General features: G+C 37.9%; 1 protein-coding gene across 1 annotated transcript in view; it reads left to right on the top strand.

Annotated features, from left to right (window-relative positions):
• MAN1A1 (mannosidase alpha class 1A member 1) overlaps positions 1-14,425 on the top strand; it is a 145,611-nt gene extending 131,186 nt beyond the window's left edge. The window contains exons 9-12 of the mRNA XM_068938155.1: positions 3,186-3,405; positions 4,222-4,394; positions 9,296-9,411; positions 10,809-14,425. Coding sequence (XP_068794256.1) covers positions 3,186-3,405; positions 4,222-4,394; positions 9,296-9,411; positions 10,809-10,935 — 636 coding nt within the window. The 3' untranslated portion in view covers positions 10,936-14,425. The remainder of the gene's footprint in view (positions 1-3,185; positions 3,406-4,221; positions 4,395-9,295; positions 9,412-10,808) is intronic.
• Positions 14,426-18,746: the final 4,321 nt, after the last annotated feature.

Here is an 18,746-nt window from a genome sequence, read left to right as displayed (position 1 = left end):
CCTTTTTTAAGTCTGTAGATAATTATATCAAAATAAGATTAAATTGCTTCAAAGTATGACATTCAAAATTAATTCTACCAAGTGGAACTTTTCATTTGAGTGGATCTTTATCGCTGCACACTCCAGTCTCCTTTTATAAGATGTTTATTTTCATATCTTTAGTATACGTTCCGGCAGCATCCCTACCAGAACTGTGTCCACAGCACTGCAGATAGCGATTAACATTTCGGTATGGGATCGCAGCTCTCTCATTTATCCCCCTGCTCAAGTTCAGTGTCTCCTATATATCTTCATTTAAACTGGTATTATTTCTTCCTCCTCCTACTATTTTCTCAGTTCTATCTGTAATCTATATATTCTAAAAACAGTTGCCCATATATTCCCTTAAGCTTATTTTAAAAATAAATGTTTGTCAGAAAGTACAGGCCAGTCTGGTGGCACTCACAACCTTTGCGAAATTCTCACTGAAAAATGTTTTGATGTGCTGCTCACAGAAGCACATACCATTACATTATAACCAGCAAAAATATTAAAAATTTGAATAACAATTTATGTGAATTTCCAGTAGATTGGTATGTAAGTTTATGTTTGTACATAGGTACAGATGTATCCACTCATCTGGCAGTCAGCCCTGTGATTGTACAAAGTATGACAGGGCAGTCTGAGTCCGTGATACATCAAAACTTTACGTAATAAAAATGACTTTAAATAGACCTATGTACTAGTTCTTAATAAGGTCGATTTATAAAAACCAAGACATTTTTCCTTACTAAAGATGAATATTTAATTTAGAAACATATATTTTTACTTTGTGAAACTATTAATATCAATTAACATTCTTTTTTTTTTTTTTTGGTTCCTTACCATCAGTTTATTAGATTAAATTTAAAATTTCCCAAGCAGAAGTAATCTATTTTCAGCTTGAAATTAAATCTTGAGCTAGAAGAGAAAAAAACTGTGAAAGGTTTATTGGTATCTCCAAACCCATTTTCGTACTAGAAGTCAGCTTCAGCAATCAAATCTTGTCCACCTGCTATAATTCTAAAGGTGCATGTTCACTGTTATTTCTGTCAGGTGCAGTAATACTTCATTCTGTCTTTAATTAATTCTTTACTGAAAGAAAACGTTGCTATATACTTTAATTTAGTCATTAATCTATTTTTGTTTCTTTTTAAATAAATTCTAACACAACAGCAAAGTGACATGTGCAGTTATCAACTATTACCAGTATTTTTGATTTGGTTAGATGGGAATAACAAAAATCACATGTCAGGAAATTGCATGAAGTTTTTGGTTTCTGAACATGGCTTTAGGTAGTTTATTTTTGACAACGCCTAAGTAGTCTGAAAGCTTTTTCCCACAAAATTATTGTGTATTTTGAACAATAAGGCACCCTATTATGATCTAAAATCAGTTTTATAGAAATACAAAGAGCAATCTGGAATATTCTGAAAGTTTTCCAATTATTTCTATCTTCGGATTAATTTCATATGCTTATGCAGCAGGACATTTCACAGCAGGGTCTTTGAACCCTGATCTATCACTTCCTTAATTAGCAATTCAAATATTTTACACCCAAATGGGCTAACTAAAAAAACATGTTATAAATAACATTATTTTAAAAAACATTGCCCAGATATTCCACTGTTAGTTTCCCAACATGACAGAAAAGCTGTCTATGATGCGCTTGGAACATGCAGCCACTCGATTTGCTTGACATCAACTCAGCCTCTCTAATTCTTTCATCTCCCGCAGTGGGCTCTGTGGTTTGGATGTGTTAAGAAACTGTTTTTTCCCACCCTTTCCCCCTTCATGTTTAATTTCTACTTTTTATAGGATAAATTAGGTGGGATTTGTTTAAAGTACAGGAATTTTCATTATTTATTGCTGCTTTACAGTTTATTTATGTTTTTTGGCTGGTACCCAGTGATCAAGCAAAGGGATTGAGGCACTCTCTGAGCCAATAATAGGTTCTGGAGGCAGGTACAAAATTGCCATTACTAAACGCTTTGCACTAATATTAATGGAAGTGTTAGTATTTTTCAAGGTGATGTGCTTGGTGCAAAAAAAAAAACCTAATGAGTAAAACCTGTAGAATTCTTCTGCTGGTGCTTCTACTTTACAGAGATTTTTTTCATGCTTCTAAAACAACCTTTACAGACGTTTAAATGGGAACAAACAACTACAGTCAATACTTTCTAACACTTTTTATTTTTTAATTTTGGCTTATCTGTTAAAATTTCTCTATACTGATATTTCTTTTTCTTGTATGTATTGCACATTCACTGATGGTTCTGGATCTCATGATTCCAATAGAATAAACCAGAACACCAATGGATAACTGAATGTATAGTACTAGCCTTGTTCATCCTCGCCCTAAGAGTAACAGCTTACTTTCTGTGCGGGTTTCCAGTTAATGAGCTCCTCTGCAACATCTTCATTGTTTTCACGCTGTTCCTCTCACGAGGCACGGCTGGATTCTGTAATCAGTGACCATACCTCGCTAACTGCACCCCCTTCTGGCTTTCTGACTAGGAGATCTATATAATTTCCTCTGGTCAGTTTTTTCTAGAAATCTCAAAGAGGCTCTATTTTTGATAGATAATTTTGGAGGAATTCTTCTGGGAGGAAACTCATGGGACTTTTTGGGGAATGCCATATAGACTCAGGGGCCTAGCGTTGTTCAGTACACTGAGTCAGATCTTTTGAATATGAAGTATGCTCACGTATAATTGTCATTAAATTATTTCGATAACCAAATCTTTTAAGTCAGAATTAAAATAAATGGAAAATATGGGAGCTGAATGCAGCATCACCATTAAAAGTGCAACTCCCTAACCTGAAATTGCTCAAAGTGGAAAGGGAAAGTAGTAAAAGAATTTTAAAATGGAATTTCTTTTTTTAGGTCTTTTCAATATTTTTACAAAGTGTACAGTGTGAACGGCAGAGAGTTGCAGCAGAACTAACCATCATTACTGACGTATGTTAACCTGTGTTGGTTTGGCTGTACTTTCTCTGAGGTTATGTTAGCTCACACTACCCATTTTGCTTTATAAGCAAAGCCAATACTGAGAAAAACAAGCCAGCCAACCCGTAAGACAGTTTTCAGGCTGCTCTGATTTTCGTCTTTGTCCTTCATGTTTTACCAAATGGTACCTTTGGTGTGAAACCATGTGTTTCTGCAGGCCATCGAGACCCACCTCATTCGGAAATCAAGCGGGGGGCTGACCTACATCGCTGAGTGGAAGGGCGGCCTGCTTGAACACAAGATGGGGCATCTGACTTGTTTTGCTGGAGGCATGTTTGCTCTAGGAGCAGATGGAGCACCTGATGACAAGACAGGCCATCACATTGAGCTCGGTGCTGAAATTGCTAGGACTTGTCATGAATCCTATGATCGTACAAGTAAGTACTGTATGACGGAGATTACTTTCATAATTCTGCTTTGTAGAGGCAGCTATCAGTATAATTTGCATAACGGTCAATTAAAGTTTTATTATGCTGAAAACTCTTCATACTTTTTTTTTTAAATGCTGTTTGCTCCAAAAGTAACTTTAAGAATGACAAATCTGTTAATAAATCTGTGCACTAGAATCATGTCTGCTCACTGTAGTAATTAACATGACACCTTTTTATTTCATTTCGTTGACTTCTATATAGCCGACTACAAACAACAGAGGGAGCCTGTTCATTTATGCATCACTGTAGCTATTGACCAGGTTTTACCCAGAAAAACTTATTTTATTCTCAGTTCTGTTTGTGCAATGCTGCAAATAATAGAATTGCACAAAGAAAGTGGAACTCTGTGCAGGAAATTTCTTTGGATTCTTTCATCATCTTGAGAAAACGACCCTGGCAGCATTTCAGGTCCCAGAGTGTATTTTCAGTTTTTGATATGGAAAAGTAAATTTCTTCATCTTTAACAAGCAATATTTTAACTTTTTGCTTGTATGAAGTGTTAGAGAATGCAGATGTTAGAATGTTAGCATCACTGTTCAAACTGGAACTGCGGTGATCTACGGTATTGAGAAATAGCTCCTTTCTGCTGTGGATTATTTCCAAAACGTTAAAGCAGGATGTGCAGCAGTATCTTTCAGAAATTACATACATTTTGGATAACATGCCTGATATTCCATGAAAAGATGCTTGATTTGAAAGGTTACACAATTTTAAACTTTTTTTAATGCCTGTATTTTTGCCTTTATTTTTTATGTTGGCTAGGCATGAAACTGGGACCAGAAGCCTTCAGATTTGATGGTGGTGTTGAGGCCATTGCTACAAGGCAAAACGAAAAATACTACATCCTCCGACCAGAAGTCATAGAGACCTACATGTACATGTGGCGGCTCACTCATGACCCAAAGTATAGGCAGTGGGGATGGGAAGCTGTAGAGGTAAAGTTTTGTAGGATTATTTTCTTATTAAATCCTAATATCGCGGTAAGCGAGCTATCAAACAATATACCTGGATATTGTTTAGGGATTGGTCCGTAAATATTTGTTTTAAATCAGTAGTATCATCTCTAGATATCCAGAGATTCATTTACTAAATAGATGAAATAAGATCATTTTGACTAAATTAGTCCTGCTGGTATTGTATTTAGAAAAACACCTTGTGATTTCTCCTTCTTAAATACTTTTCAGATCAGGGTCACATTTGGATGTAGTGCTCAGGATGTTAAGTATTGCTACGCGTGAATGGAAAGTGCAAATATGCATCAAATTTCAGCCTTGGACACAGAAATAAGTTTTATGAAGCCTGTTTTCAACAGTAATTGCAATAAAGTGATTTTAATTACAGTGATTAAGGCCAAGATTGAGCAACTAGGTAGGACCTAACATTTTGTGAATGAGTTACTTTTTAAAAGCACAGTGCATCTGGATTGAACTCCATTAATGCTAACAATCTCATCTAGCATTAAATTTCTGTATCCCGCCAGCCTGTGAGTTTCAACTCTAACAATTTCTATTTGTCTAACATGAGTCTTCCAAGAGGGCAAGTACTCCAGACTGCAAAACGTTGGTGTGCAAAATCCATTAGTTCCCTTAATTCAGTGGTTAATTGCTCTTATTGTTAAAGCTGAGAGGCTTTGGATTTACCTTGTTTCATCTGCTCGGCATGGGTTCTTATTACACTTCTAGAGTTCACACAGCCTCATTTTTTCCTCACATTGTTATTGTACATATTAAATTATCTACCTTTCATTCTTCCTTTGGAATTTATAAGCAGACTGAGCTCTTCATGTAAGATACAGAAAGCTGAAGAACATTCTGAGGGGCTCTTCCTCCTCAGCAAAAACAGGAAAAAACTGAAAACAGAACTCTGTGCAGTATTTCATAACTGGATTTATTTTGTGGTCATCTTCTCTGTAGGTTTACAGTGACCTTTCACTATTTTACAGAGTTGTTGCTTTCTAGGATTTAAAAAAAAATCCTGTTTTTTGATTGGACCAACACATCTTGTTTTTTTTGAATGGCTCTCGTCCACTAGTTGCAGAAGATTGTCACGCAATTACTGATCCCTGCGGAACCTTATGAGAGAGCTGTTACTGGCTTATGATTCCATAGTTCTGGCTGCGTGACATCTGCCAGTTACCTGGTTCCCTCAACAACAGCAATAACAAAAATATATAATTTTATTCAGTAATCACAGTACAAGAAACCGAGTTGAATGTTGGGCATAAAGAACTGTGGGTTTGGTAATCAGATACTCTTGAAGAAAGACATTTATGGCAAAATCTGTTTTTCTGTTGTAAAAAGCATTAACTATACTTCTGCTCTTTAACTCATCGTTCTTTGAATATTGTCAGCAGTATTCAGTATTCCATATTTGCAGGCAATACTGATATTCAGCTAGGTAGACTGTAGTTATTTAAAAAATCTTACTTGCCTTCCGTGGGTTTTGGCTGCATCTGCCCTGAAACCACATGGTTCTGAGCTAATGATTCTAAAACAATTAAAAGAAAACAAACTCCAGTTTAGAATTCTATTCCTTTGTTTCTTATTCGCTACCACCATCCATAGGCACATGCTTTACTATTGGAATCTTCCCAGGCAGATTACAATTGGAATGTTTAACATCTCTGTCTGTGCAAGTCCATCCTACCAGGCTTCAGTAGTGCAAGTTATAGTACATTTCTTCTCTAGGAGATGTTTTCCTGCCCCATTCTTGCTGCCAGTACTGATAACATTGTTCTAAACAATTGAAATGTTTTTCTTGTTATTATTCTTCACTCTGTTGGTTCAGTTTGTTTGTATTTAATTTGCGTGTGTACACTCACTTACCTTCTTAGCACTCTCCATGCGTTCCTTGTTAAACATCCTTGTAGTTACTCTAGTTGGGCTCTGATGTAATGGATCAGAGCCCATGTGTGGGAGATGCAGCTGGCCCCATTCTGTGCATTCCCATCTTCCGCTGTCCTAATCTGCAGCTGAGTGTTTCACAAAAACAAACCCTGCAAATTCACAGATGTTATAGAGTCAGTTGTAGGCTTCAAATATTTTTTCTTTTTTTTTCTTTTCTTCTCTTAGAAGACATCCCTGATGTCTTCGGTAGCCTGCATAGTTCTACATGATGCTATGTTATTTGTTCCAGCATGTGTCATGATAGCTTATCAAGACCACTTCTGCTCTCTCCTCCTTCTTATTCCTGTACCAGAGAAAACATTACCCCATCCCAATATTACTGAGGAAATCCCTGACCTCTGAATCAGGGGTTTTAGCTACCAGCAGCAGTTTCATGAAAAGGAAGCAGAGACTGAAACAAGAACAAAGGGAAAACAATCAGACCAATTGCCCTTGTCTGAAAAAGCTGTTTTTACGTGCTTCCTGACACTGGCAACAGGAAGTCGCTTGGTTTGTTTTCTAGTGCCCTTGCGGTAGGGAAGTAGGTTGCTTTATTAAGTGGTCATGAGTCCTAAACTCTCTAACATCTAGCACAAGCCTATTAATTCTTATTCTAACTTTTATTCACTTAAAATATGCTTTTTCCTCTACATTTTTTCTTTGGAAACTTGCTTTGCTGCTTTAGCTCAATTCCAAGATTATGCTGTATTTCAGTAGATGAAGAAAATGCAGTTATGACTGACATCAATATCCACTGTTACTGAGTCGGAAAGATTTTATCAGCTCAGCTCATGAAAGTCTCCCTTTCTGCATTGTAAATGTGGCACATATTTTGAAGTCTTTGCACTGTTGTTTTTTCTCCCTTGTGATCAGCCAGTTTGCAGTCCATTTGATGTGTTCCATCGCTAGCATAGCTGATCCTAGCCACCCTCATTTTCTGAAGACAACCAATTTGAAAGGTGGTTTATTGTTTCTTCCCACCCGCTACTCCCCACTCCAGGTGTGAAAATTACTGTGAGAGTGAAGGTGTGGAGACAAAAAGACATTGTTGCCAGTTAAAGGAGGGTGATACCCAACGGCCTTTATATTGCGCTAATACCACACGTGAATGTTCCTTTAGTAAGTGCAAGAGAGCTCTGAGGGGTTAAGGTGCTTCATATTTGCACCAGGTAGATGCCACCAAGTAGCTTATGTGGTGCAAATGAACTTCTTGGTTTAAAACATAGCAGTCTTTTCAGGTGCTTCTAGTATATCTCACTAGAATGGACTGTAGCGATCCTCATGAAGAAGGCTCTGGCTACATGGTAGAGCACGTCAACTCAAAAGCAATTTGCTTTTGTTTTACCTCACTCTGGTTAGAATGCAAGTATTTTCTTGAAAACGTAGCCTTATCCTTCAAGTTCAAGTTCTCCTTCTCCTGGGCCTTGGAAAACATAATGTTGTGTTTGACATTGAAAATCTAGACACAGATTCGGCATTTTGAATTCATCACAGGTTGAAGTAGATGAGAAGAAAGGAGTACCAGCCAGGGGAAATTACTTGTTTAACCTTCAGTATATTTGTCACTTATTAAAAGTGTCCAGGAAAATGAGCTAAAGATACACAAGGAAGTACAAATAGGCCTGTTATATTTTAAAAAGAATAGCTGCTGGAGAAAAGTTCCTTTTAAATATATAATAGACAGCTTACTCTCCAGTGAAAACTATGGAGACCACTTTTAGAAACTATAGATACCACTCTTTTAATGCAAGCACCTATCTAATATAAATCTAGAAAAACAGCAAAGTATATTAAATAGTATAACTGCATATATCTTATACTGTTCTGTCACGAGATACATGTTCTACTTATTTTTGCCCATCTGTGTACACCCTTCATCAATCTCTTTTCTCTTTCAAAATTAGCTGGGCATATATAATATGTTTTTTCTGTGGGCAGAAAAGAAATTATATTTCTGAGAAGGTCTGTGTACCTGAGTCCTTGGCAGTGTGTTTGCTCTTTGTTATTGTAAAATAGGAATCAATCATTTATATTGCAAATTTTTAATTGAATACATAGTCTGGAAATTAGTTAAAGAAAAACTTTCTTATTCTCATGTCTAAACCTATTGCATTAAGTCTGGCCAGATACTATCTTTCTGTCTACTTCTGTGTATACAGACAAAGCTTTTTCAGAAAAGTATCAAAAAATAGGACCTTCTGCAGAAGGAGAAACTCAGTCACAGCCCAGAGGTTTCTCACTGAAAGGCAAAATTGCAAAGGAAACAAAACAACCTGTACAGAAAATTGAGAGCTGACTTTCATAAGGGCTGCATTTTCATGAATTGGGCACTTGCTTTTTGAGGGAAAGGTGTTTAAGGCCTGAATAGACCAGCACACTACTATTGGCAAAGGTGGGAGTGTTCTTAATTAAAAAGCTAAATGCCTGCCACTTTTCTAATATCGTTGCCTCTTTTAAAGGCAAAGATGCATGGTATTAAAAATCTTTAGAGTTTATCATGGCATTCAACCCTATCAAGGTAATTTTTAAGCACTAAAATATGACCAAGAAAGGTACATGTAACAGGATCTCTGAGGTGCGTAGATAGGTCTGTGATAGAGACAGTACCCTACTAAGAAGAGGAAAACTAAACAAGTTAAAATATCACATCCATATGTCTTCCTCTCTAAAAACTGGTTTGTGTTCATTTCATTTATTAATTTATCATTTTACTTCTCTTCCTAAATGTGAAATTAAACACGTATGCCTGTGTCTTTAACATACATATATATATATATACACACACATACATATATATACATATATATATATATATATAGTTTTCAAGTCGTTCTCAAAAAGTTTGTGAACAATTTTTTGGAGCTACACTGTTATTGTCAAACAAAGAAAAACTGAGAGATGATTCTTTTTGTTAATCTTGCTGAATTTTTTTCCCCTTTCATCTCCTTCAGGCACTGGAAAAATATTGCAGAGTTGATGGAGGCTATTCTGGCATCAGAGACGTTTATAACAGTCATCAAAGCCATGATGATGTGCAGCAAAGTTTTTTCCTTTCAGAGACACTCAAGTAAGTTAAGAAAGTTGGCTTTCATTAATGTAAAGTAGTTCTGTGTATCATCTTTACAGACAAGTGCTTATCGTTAGTATCCTTGGCATTCAGGTAACAAAATCTAACTTGAATAGTAAAGCTCTTCTTTGGGGACAGGAAGCCAAAATGCCTTTTTTTCTCTTTTCTGTATTAATAAACTAAATTCTATGACTTTGGGAAATTATTTAGATAAAGGTATTTGATAGTCATTGTTGAGAATTAAATATCCTCGCTTTGATAGGATCTAATTACATACACCAGCACTAATGAAACAAATTTAGTAGACCGAGGACTGTTACCAGGCTTGCATTGCATATTTTTTGTTTTAAAACTACAGACTAAGGAAAAAAGGAGTCAACTTGCATGGTAAGCTCACACAGCCTGATAAGAGGGAAGAAAAGAAAAGCCTTCATTCTCTATCACTGTCTCCTGATTTTTTAATGAAATAGAGGACTATTTGTCTCGGTCTCTTCCCTTTTTTACTGTGCAAGAGTAAGCTGGAAAGCACAGAAAGAAGTGATTATGCCATTTCAACAGAAAGTCTATTACTAAAGTAAATGGGATATATGAATACATACATGTACCTACGTGGCTTTTTTTAAGACTGAGCAGGGTATATGATAACCTGCCTCCAATTTACCTTTTAGATTGCATATCAGAATTAGACCAAGCAAAGCTCTCAAGGCTTTTTTAGATTTTGCTTTTAAATATCATGAAGCCAGCAAGGTTTCTGACTTGCAGCTGTATAGGCTGAAACCACTTACTAAGGCTGCAGAAGGTTAGTGCCTGAGAAAAGATAAACTTTAATTTGCTAAGCTGACTTTCATTCCTAAGCAGACTTCTATATTAGTGCTACAGTAACTAGTACCCTTATATTGTGACAATAAGAAAATGTTGTATTTGTTTATTATGGTTTTTAATAGACCCAATCCTCCTTAGTAACTGGCTATCCAAGAATAGGCTAATGCTAGAAGTAAGTAAGTAAGTAAAACAGAATTGGACTATAATTCCCCCAACTTGGTATATGTGGCCATTCAAGGGAAAAAAAAAACTTGCCATGGTTGAATACTGTCAAAACAACAGATAATGAATTTAGTAAGGATGAAACAGAAGTGAAGTGATATTTAATGCTGAAAACCTAAGCTTTACTTCTTTGCTGCTGCAGTTGCTATTGCCCTTAGGTCCAGTCCGAGCTGTGCACCCCAGTGCTTTGGGCTGACCATTATTATGCTAGGACTTATGTATTGTGTTTGTTCATTTCAGGCGTGTTTCCACTGATACATTCATCTACAGAAATAGGGATATCTGTTTTTACCTGAAAACTATTTTAGTTTCACCTCGCCAATGTAGTCATGTTACCTGCTCTTTCTTGCCAGGTACTTATACTTGCTGTTTTCTGAGGATGATCTTCTTCCATTTGAACACTGGGTCTTCAACACAGAGGCTCATCCTCTCCCTGTTCTTCACAAAGATGACGGAAATAAAGAAGAAAATCAGAAATAGATCACGATTAAGTTATATTTGGTTTCATTCCTTATATTTCTTTCCAGGACTTGGGCACATGATTTATTTTTAAATTCCTGAGTTAAGTTTTTAAATCAAGTGTTTTGCAGTCTGTTTTCTTTACCAGTAAATATTTATGAATGGACACAGACTCACAGTAAATCTTCATTCGTCTTATCCAGCTGAACCACTTCTTAGAGAAGACATACAACATCACATCTCTCCAGATTTTGTTAGGCTGCAGCGGTGTCTTGGCCAAAAAGAACAGAAGGGTCTGCATGTTACTTGTTTCCTGTTCTGCTTTTGATTTGACTGCAAAATTCTTTCCTCCTCTGTGAGGAGATGTCTGCTTTAAGCTGTAATATTTTGCCATGTTGCAAAAAGCCATATTGAATTAAGTATAAAGAGCTTTTTTTCTTTTTGTTTGTTCTATGTTAATTTGTTTCGTTTGTGTGTCATCGAAGACAAATCTTGTGACTGTGACAGCCTCTTCTTATGCGGGTCTATCATAATTTGGTAAAGTATCTGATGTATTTCATTGTCAGTGAAGTCCACATAGGAGTATTTTCATCTCATGCAGACGCAACTCTGTTAGAAATCGCAGTATCCATTAAAGTTATTCTAGATCATTTTTTATCAATTTAGCGCATTCATTAGCGGACCTTAGTTTTCAGGGTTTGCTTAGATTATGGTTATAGACTGAATTGTTTCTTCCTTTTCATAAGTGGAGTTATTCTCAGCTGTTTAGTCAGGCTAGCATTGAGTAAAATAAGACAGTCATTTCTCAGTAAGTAAGGGAGTCTTTTCTTCTTCTTGAATTTAGTCGAGTAGCTTTCATATGTTTGGACAGTAAAAGAAAAAACAAAACAAAACAAAAAAGTCAATGACATTCTTCTCAAAACTGAGCTGAGAATTATTCCAGAGACAATTTGTTTGGCTGTTGGTGACTTTCTCAAACGTTCAGATTAGTTCAAACTGACATAAGCCCTGTTGGTTTATTGTCACAAAGCAATTTAGTGTATTTACATGAAAAATAAAGATATATTCAGATGCCTTGAAGAAAACTCATCTCCTTAAAAAAAAAAAAAAAAGTAATCTTTCAGTGTGGAAGTTCTCCAGCACAAAATTAAAATTTTTGAAAGCACTAACTCTGCCTTCTATGAGTGACAGAAATACAGCGTGTTTAACAATATTCCTCAGATCAGAGGCCCAGTTGCTAACAGAGGTAACAGCTTTGCCAAAAATATTCTATTTAATGGCATCACCAAAGGGTAAAATTCAGGCACAATTAATTCCTTTTCTAGTTAAGTGCAGTTTGGAGTGTTTTACATGATTTTTACATCTATATGTATTTTCATTTAGTAACAGGATGACTTTTATACGTTGAGTAGGAGGCTGTAACACCTGACTTCCCATCCTGACAAAGCACATTAGTAACTGATTCAACTGCGGCAAAACAAAAATGGTTCTGAACAATGATCTTCTTTAAAGTTATTTAATGAGATCTCACATGTCCAGCGTAGCTAATCGTAGCTCTGGAAGCATCACCGAGTGCATTTTACAGAAGGAGAGTACTCCTTTCTCCCATATTGACAGAGATCTGCAGCGTAGGCTTTTCTTAGGTAGAAACCAAGAGCAAAGATGGCTGGCTAGGATTTTATATATAGCGGCTGACCCATTACCTTTGCATCCTGGAGTGGGCAGAGACAGCGCTGCCCACCCGCTTCCACGGCAGAGCAGGGAGCACCTGCCACGGGAGCAGCCAAAGACATTTATGTAGGGGGCAAAAGGGTCTGGGGCGGCGCCGCTGCTGCCGTCGCAGGGCTGGCAGAGCTGCGCCTTTGCGTTCGGAGACGAGCAGAGGGCCCCTGCTCAGCCTGCGCAACCCACAGCGGGGAGAGCTGCTACGAGTGTGTGTGTGCATCTGCCTAAAGTGAAGCCTGCTCGCATGGACTCAGGACTTTTTGCTTTAGTGCTATGATTAGTTCGGAAAAAAAAAAAGTATGGATACTCTCAAAGGAATGAGAGTAATGCACCTCACAGGAACAGTCTCAGAACGCGTGAGGATGAAGTTTTGGCTCTCCTCTGTTGAAAAGCAGAGCTCCTGCTTATTTTGATACTCCAGAATTTGTATCTTTGGAGGACTGCCGTACTTCTTGGTGTTTCTTCAGAAACTATTTCTAAGGGATCATTTTTTTCCAAGTACCACAGAAATTATCATCACTGTGGAATAAAACTAAATTCTCTTCCCCCTTTAACAAAAAAAGTAGTAATATTTACTTTTGTCTTAATTATCTTTATCTCTGGGGTCATTTGCTGCTGCCTACCATGGTTGTGCACGTGCTGCTGTAGGCCTCATATCAGTTAAATAACTAGCTCAGAAAAAAATAGTGTGTTTTATAAGCCTGTTTTTTATATGGTTTTCCTGACCACAGTCTGCTTCCCTCAGCTGTGTCTAGTGATCTTGTGCTCACTTAGTAAGTTTAAGAGAAACAATGGAAAACCAGATACCTATTTTCCTTGTTTCAAAAAGCAGGCAACAAACACGAAACTCTTGTATGCATTGAGTCCTATGTACTTAGATATCTAAGTGTCATGACTGTTTCCTCATAATACGAATATTCAGGTTTGTTGTTGTTTTGTTTTGCTTTTTTTTTTTGAGTTTGGGAGTTATGATTTGCAAGAGCACAAATTTGATGTGATTGGTATTGGTATTCAGGTTGTATGTACAAACTGCACTATACTGTACTTTTTGTAAACTAATGTAAGTAGACGAGAAGATTGTACAACGTGTAGATCTGCCAACTGTAAGAAAAAAATCTTTTCATAGACTGAGAATATATTGATTTTTCTTCTTTTTTTATTTTTTGAACAACCCTAAAACACCAAAGTTAGAGCAATTGTTTTGAAACAGTATTTAGCAGTGGTTGCTAGATTGTTGCGAAAACACTCATTCTCTTTCCCATTCACTTAACCAACTGTGTGCAAGTGGCTCGTGGTGATCACTGCATACCCGCGTACGTGGTCGTTCATAAAAGCAAGACAAATTGCTTTACTGGTGGGGAAGGGAGGACATCTTTGCAGAAACACACTGCCTGTACTTTTTCCATTTCTTTGTAGCATAATAATGCAGATTACTCTACATATGTTAAATCCTAAGAAGTGAATAATTTTAAATGGCACCCACGTTATTTCATGAAAACAACAACATTGTTTTGATAGTTTGTGAAATAAGTATTACATATATGTGCATTGTACACAGATTTTTGCAATGCCCAATCGTTCACTGTTTCTATGGTGACTTCATCATACATACTGTCCATTTCTTTGATACATTTAAATTGTTTTTGATTTGTACATAGTCCATTTAGTCTTTTCACCTTTATATAAACTCTGAAATTATGGAATACATAATAGATCGAGATGCTTAATTTTTAAGAACTTATATTTGTAAAAATTTCTCTATTGTGAATAAAGTCTTTTAATATTATCTCTTCAATTTGTTTTAGTTTTTTCTAAGTGTATTGCAGAAGTAACTGCAGTAATCTGCTACACAGTCCTGTTTGGCTGCTTTCTCATGAATTTTGGTGAGCAGATTGGTTTACATAATACAGATTAGTACTCTATTTACTTGTTAGGATACTGTTGTTAATAGTCAGTTCATGTTTCTCACATAGTGTACAGATTTACTATCACAGAGATCCATTTCCAGAAGTTTTTACTAATAAAGACAGCCCTACCAAATGTATTTTAGTAAAAAGTAAGCTTACTAATAAAGAGCAGGAAACGGGGAAGACAGAGGTGGCAAGTAGTAAGCAAAATGAAGGTCAGTCACTTAAATTCATATTCCACACAAGACACGTGGGCTTCAGCTAAATGCTGTTTAGGAAGAAAGACAGGAGCTGAGATGACAAGGCTGTCACAGTGCCCAGGGTTACATGGTCATGTAACCAAACACTACCCTTAGTCTATGCTCCAGAGGAGGTAGGAGTAGTTGTCATAGGAACTATAACTACATTTTGTGACAGGAGGATGAGTCATCAAAATCTTTGATCTAGACGGTGATTTAATGGCCACACCTCATAGATGAGCAGGTTTGTTTCATGTTTAGTAGAAAGCATCACTGACATCCAAAGATAAAAGCGAAATAAACTACTGTGATTTTAGAGAACAGTTTCAGAAGTCTCAATTCCTGAGAAAGGACTTATTCATCAGACCTACTCAGAAAAACTTTGAAGGTAGTGATTAGTCAGATGTGGTGTCTAATTTTTGACCACATGTGCAGCTATATGCTATAGTGTGCAGCTATATAATGCAATCCTTCAAGTGGTTACAATACTGTCACTTCACGGTAGCTGTTTTTCAGGACCACACAAAGTGCTACTAAACAAACTAAACATGACCTAATGCAAATCTTAGTGAAGCACATTATTCACAAGAGACATAAATACAAGTCTGGAGTAGAAGTTTGGTGGTGACATGCAGATTTGGCCTCTTGCTTGAGCAGTAATTGGATGTTTGGTTTGCTTTTCTGCAGGGGGAAAGGAACTAGTAGTGAGGTGAGAATGACTAGGTCAAGAAAAACCAAGTATTTGCCCCATTGTCTGTATTGCTGTATAGCCTTGCTCTATCACAGGAGTAACTCCACTCGTGTGACGCCATCTGCTATGGGAACAGCTCCTCAGCTGGTCTGCCTTAATCTTAGGCTTAGTCTGTCCTGGTTGATCTCGAATGCTGGGGGAAAGATTATGCAGCGAAAAAAGCGGTCTACCAAACCCAGAAAATGGCCCCCCACCCCGACTCAGCGTGCCTATCTGAACACTGGAAAAACACATAAAATGCAGGTGTCTGCTCCCTTCTGGTTTTGTTTTTAGTTACATGATTGGTGGATGGCAAAAGTCCCATGGCTGCAGAACAGTTCCAGTTAAAGAATAACAACAGGGCGTTAGTATTCAACGGTGCTTCAAAAGCTATGGGTTTGTCCCTCATTTCTCAGGTATCAGCTCCGCAATCTGCATCAGCTCTCATCCTGTGATTAAAGCCACTATCATTACCCTTCCCTTTGAGAGTCCTTCTGTGAAACTTTCATTTACTCTCCAAACTCTGCACATCCACTTTCTGACTGATTTGTAGAAGTTTATTTGCCTTCCATAGCTCAGATAGTGACAGCTTACAGGAGGACCAAGACCTCTCTCACTATTGATCTTTTTTCCTCTTCTCACTTAAATTGTGCATTGCTGTCACACCAGAGTAGCACCGAGCTACCATTATTCTTGAGCGCCTCAAGCAAAAAAAAAAAAAAAAAAAAAAAAGAATGAAAAAGAGGGAAAGGGAAAGAGGAGGAGAGGAAAGGAAAGGGAAAAGAAAAGAAGTCTTATCGTAGGAAACACGAACATGCCAGAAGAGCCCAAAGTTATTTCAGCAGTGTAGGACAGTTAAAGGATTATGATGCTACAATAGTGATCCTACAGTACGGCCCTCCGGCTATGGAAAAGGCCAGGCTTTTGGTGTAGTGGCCAGCTGTGGCACTGGCTGAGCTCTCATCTGGCATTGACCTTCAAACATGGTCAAAGTTTTCCAATATTCTTTTAGTGCTCTAAGATCTCACATCTGTGATCCTGCCCCTCTAAGCCAGCAGTTCAGATGTTATAATCCATCTTTTATCTCTAGTCAGAGCCTACCAATAATTTCTACCTGTTAAACACTCTCTCTTTAATAACCACTACATTTCCTCCTAACCAACTTTCTATTTTGATGCTTGGTCTGTGAGGGACCTCAGTTGGCATAAAACATTTCTGGCTTTGGTCTTGCTTTTCTTAATCCAGCATTTTATGTTTGCTACTGGGGACACAGGCTCATTCACTCCATTCTGAGTATTTAAACGTTCCTGCAGGCCCCTCATAGCAGTGAAAGTTGACCATTCTCAGAAAGGCACATTCTCAGAATTAGCTCTTGTTCCACTTGCATCCCGTATGTCAGCGCTGCTTTCTCCTAACATGTTAAACCCCTCAACTTCAAAAACATCAGATTTAAAGTATGTTCATATCTTTGCTTCTTTTACATTTGCTATGTCCAATTGTATAGTCAGCCCCATTTGAAAAATTGTTGCTATACACTGTGAAGAACTATATCCTTAAGCTTTCTTTGTCCCTTTCCCTCAACTTACAATACTCTATTTCAAGAGTATGGTGCACAGAACTGCATAATATAGGGGCAAAGTGATGGGTGATCAAAACTCTACCAAAAGCTGTACTTACAAGGGTTTTGTTGCTTGCCTTTTTTTTTTTTTAATAACTTGATTATCTTTTGGCTACAGCTTTCAAAATGTTCAGCCACAGTTACTTCGTTCTGTTTGCTTCTGGTTTTCATGCAATTGCCACTTCATCTTGTATGGGCACTGGTGTGTTTCAAATGCCTTTCCTTCGAAATTTGCATTTAACTTGCCAGTGCTAACAACTAGCCAAACATATGCCATGTTTTAAAAATATATATTTTTTTAATAAACTTTATTTTACTTTAAATTTTGAGCAACAATTCCATGGTACGTAAATAAATAGAAACAGAGTTTGCTTTAAAAATACATTTTTTCATGTGCAGTTCCAGTCATCACAGTTTATATAACACCTGCTAATCTACAGCTGCCTGAGAGTTACGGGATTTGTCTCAGCTATCCTTAAAGACACCACTCAGAGCCAGCAAGGGCAGGAGCAGTAAATTAAGCCTACAACCCTCCATAGCCATTCTAGGCAGGAACTGGATACACACCAGACTGCAGGAGACAAAGTGGTACATAATGACACAAAACACTGCAAAAGGGTGTAGTATGCCATTTCCTTGGAAGGAGAGGGAGAAGCGACTCAGACAACCAGCTCAAGTGTCACAGAGCTCCCTTCTTTGCATTTCAGTAACCAGAGTGCTATTCCCTGATGTTTTGCCCACGTAAGAGGCTGTCTGCCCCCCACCTGCTTCGCTGCCCATGCATGTCACCAGGTGCCCAGCAGCACGGGTGTCCCTGCAGCCTTTCCTGCCCACCCGTGAGTCACTGCCGGGAGGCAGACCCATGTCTGGGCCAAGACCGAGCCCCCTTGGGCCCTCCCCAGTGATGCTGCTGATCGGTAGCTGCCTGCCAAAAGCCTCTGTCTGCAGCCTCTCACAAGTAATCCAGCAGAGTGCTGACTCTGATGCTTTAGCTTTTTAGTTTGGTCTCATACAACAAAAGGTTTTGACTACTCTAGAGTCTTCCCCATTGAATTTAAGGTTGCATGCCTTATACTCAAGACTGAATGCCTTCTATGCTTGCCAGAGTAAACTGAGAGCTGCCTGGGTGTGTAACACAAGTGTGATAAGGGAGAATCCTCTGTTCCCTGCTGTTACATGGAAAACTCATAGCAAAGCTAATTAGGGGAGTAGATTTCCTAACAGTAAAAACCTGTATTTGCCTGGAAATGCACCAATTTCTGTGTCACTTTCAGGGACAAGTTTTTTCTAACCAATGTTGCCTTCTTTTGTTCATCGAGAACAGCCAGAAGCTCAAGTACTCCCTTAGGCAGCAAGAGATGCAGGTCAAGTCTCTGGTCAAAGCGCCACAGAGCCCCAAATACCATCCTGTGGAGTCCCTGAGCTCTTCCTCTGCCCCGCGTGCCCCTGAAGTGCCTCTCAACAGAGCAGATGCAGCAATGCCAGTAGGATGCTTAGAAGTGCTCAGCTAGAATAAAAAGTCGGGTACAGCTCTGTATCACACATGATAGCCAGTAAGTGCCACAGAGCTGAGAGCCGCCAGCGCCCTATGGAAAGCAAGCCTGCCATAGGTG

The sequence above is a fragment of the Struthio camelus genome, chromosome 3 (genome assembly GCF_040807025.1).
Source record: "Struthio camelus isolate bStrCam1 chromosome 3, bStrCam1.hap1, whole genome shotgun sequence".
NCBI classification, from domain to species: domain Eukaryota; kingdom Metazoa; phylum Chordata; class Aves; order Struthioniformes; family Struthionidae; genus Struthio; species Struthio camelus.
The sequence above is the reverse complement of the archived record's forward strand: the minus strand, read 5'-3'. Positions and strand labels throughout refer to the sequence as shown.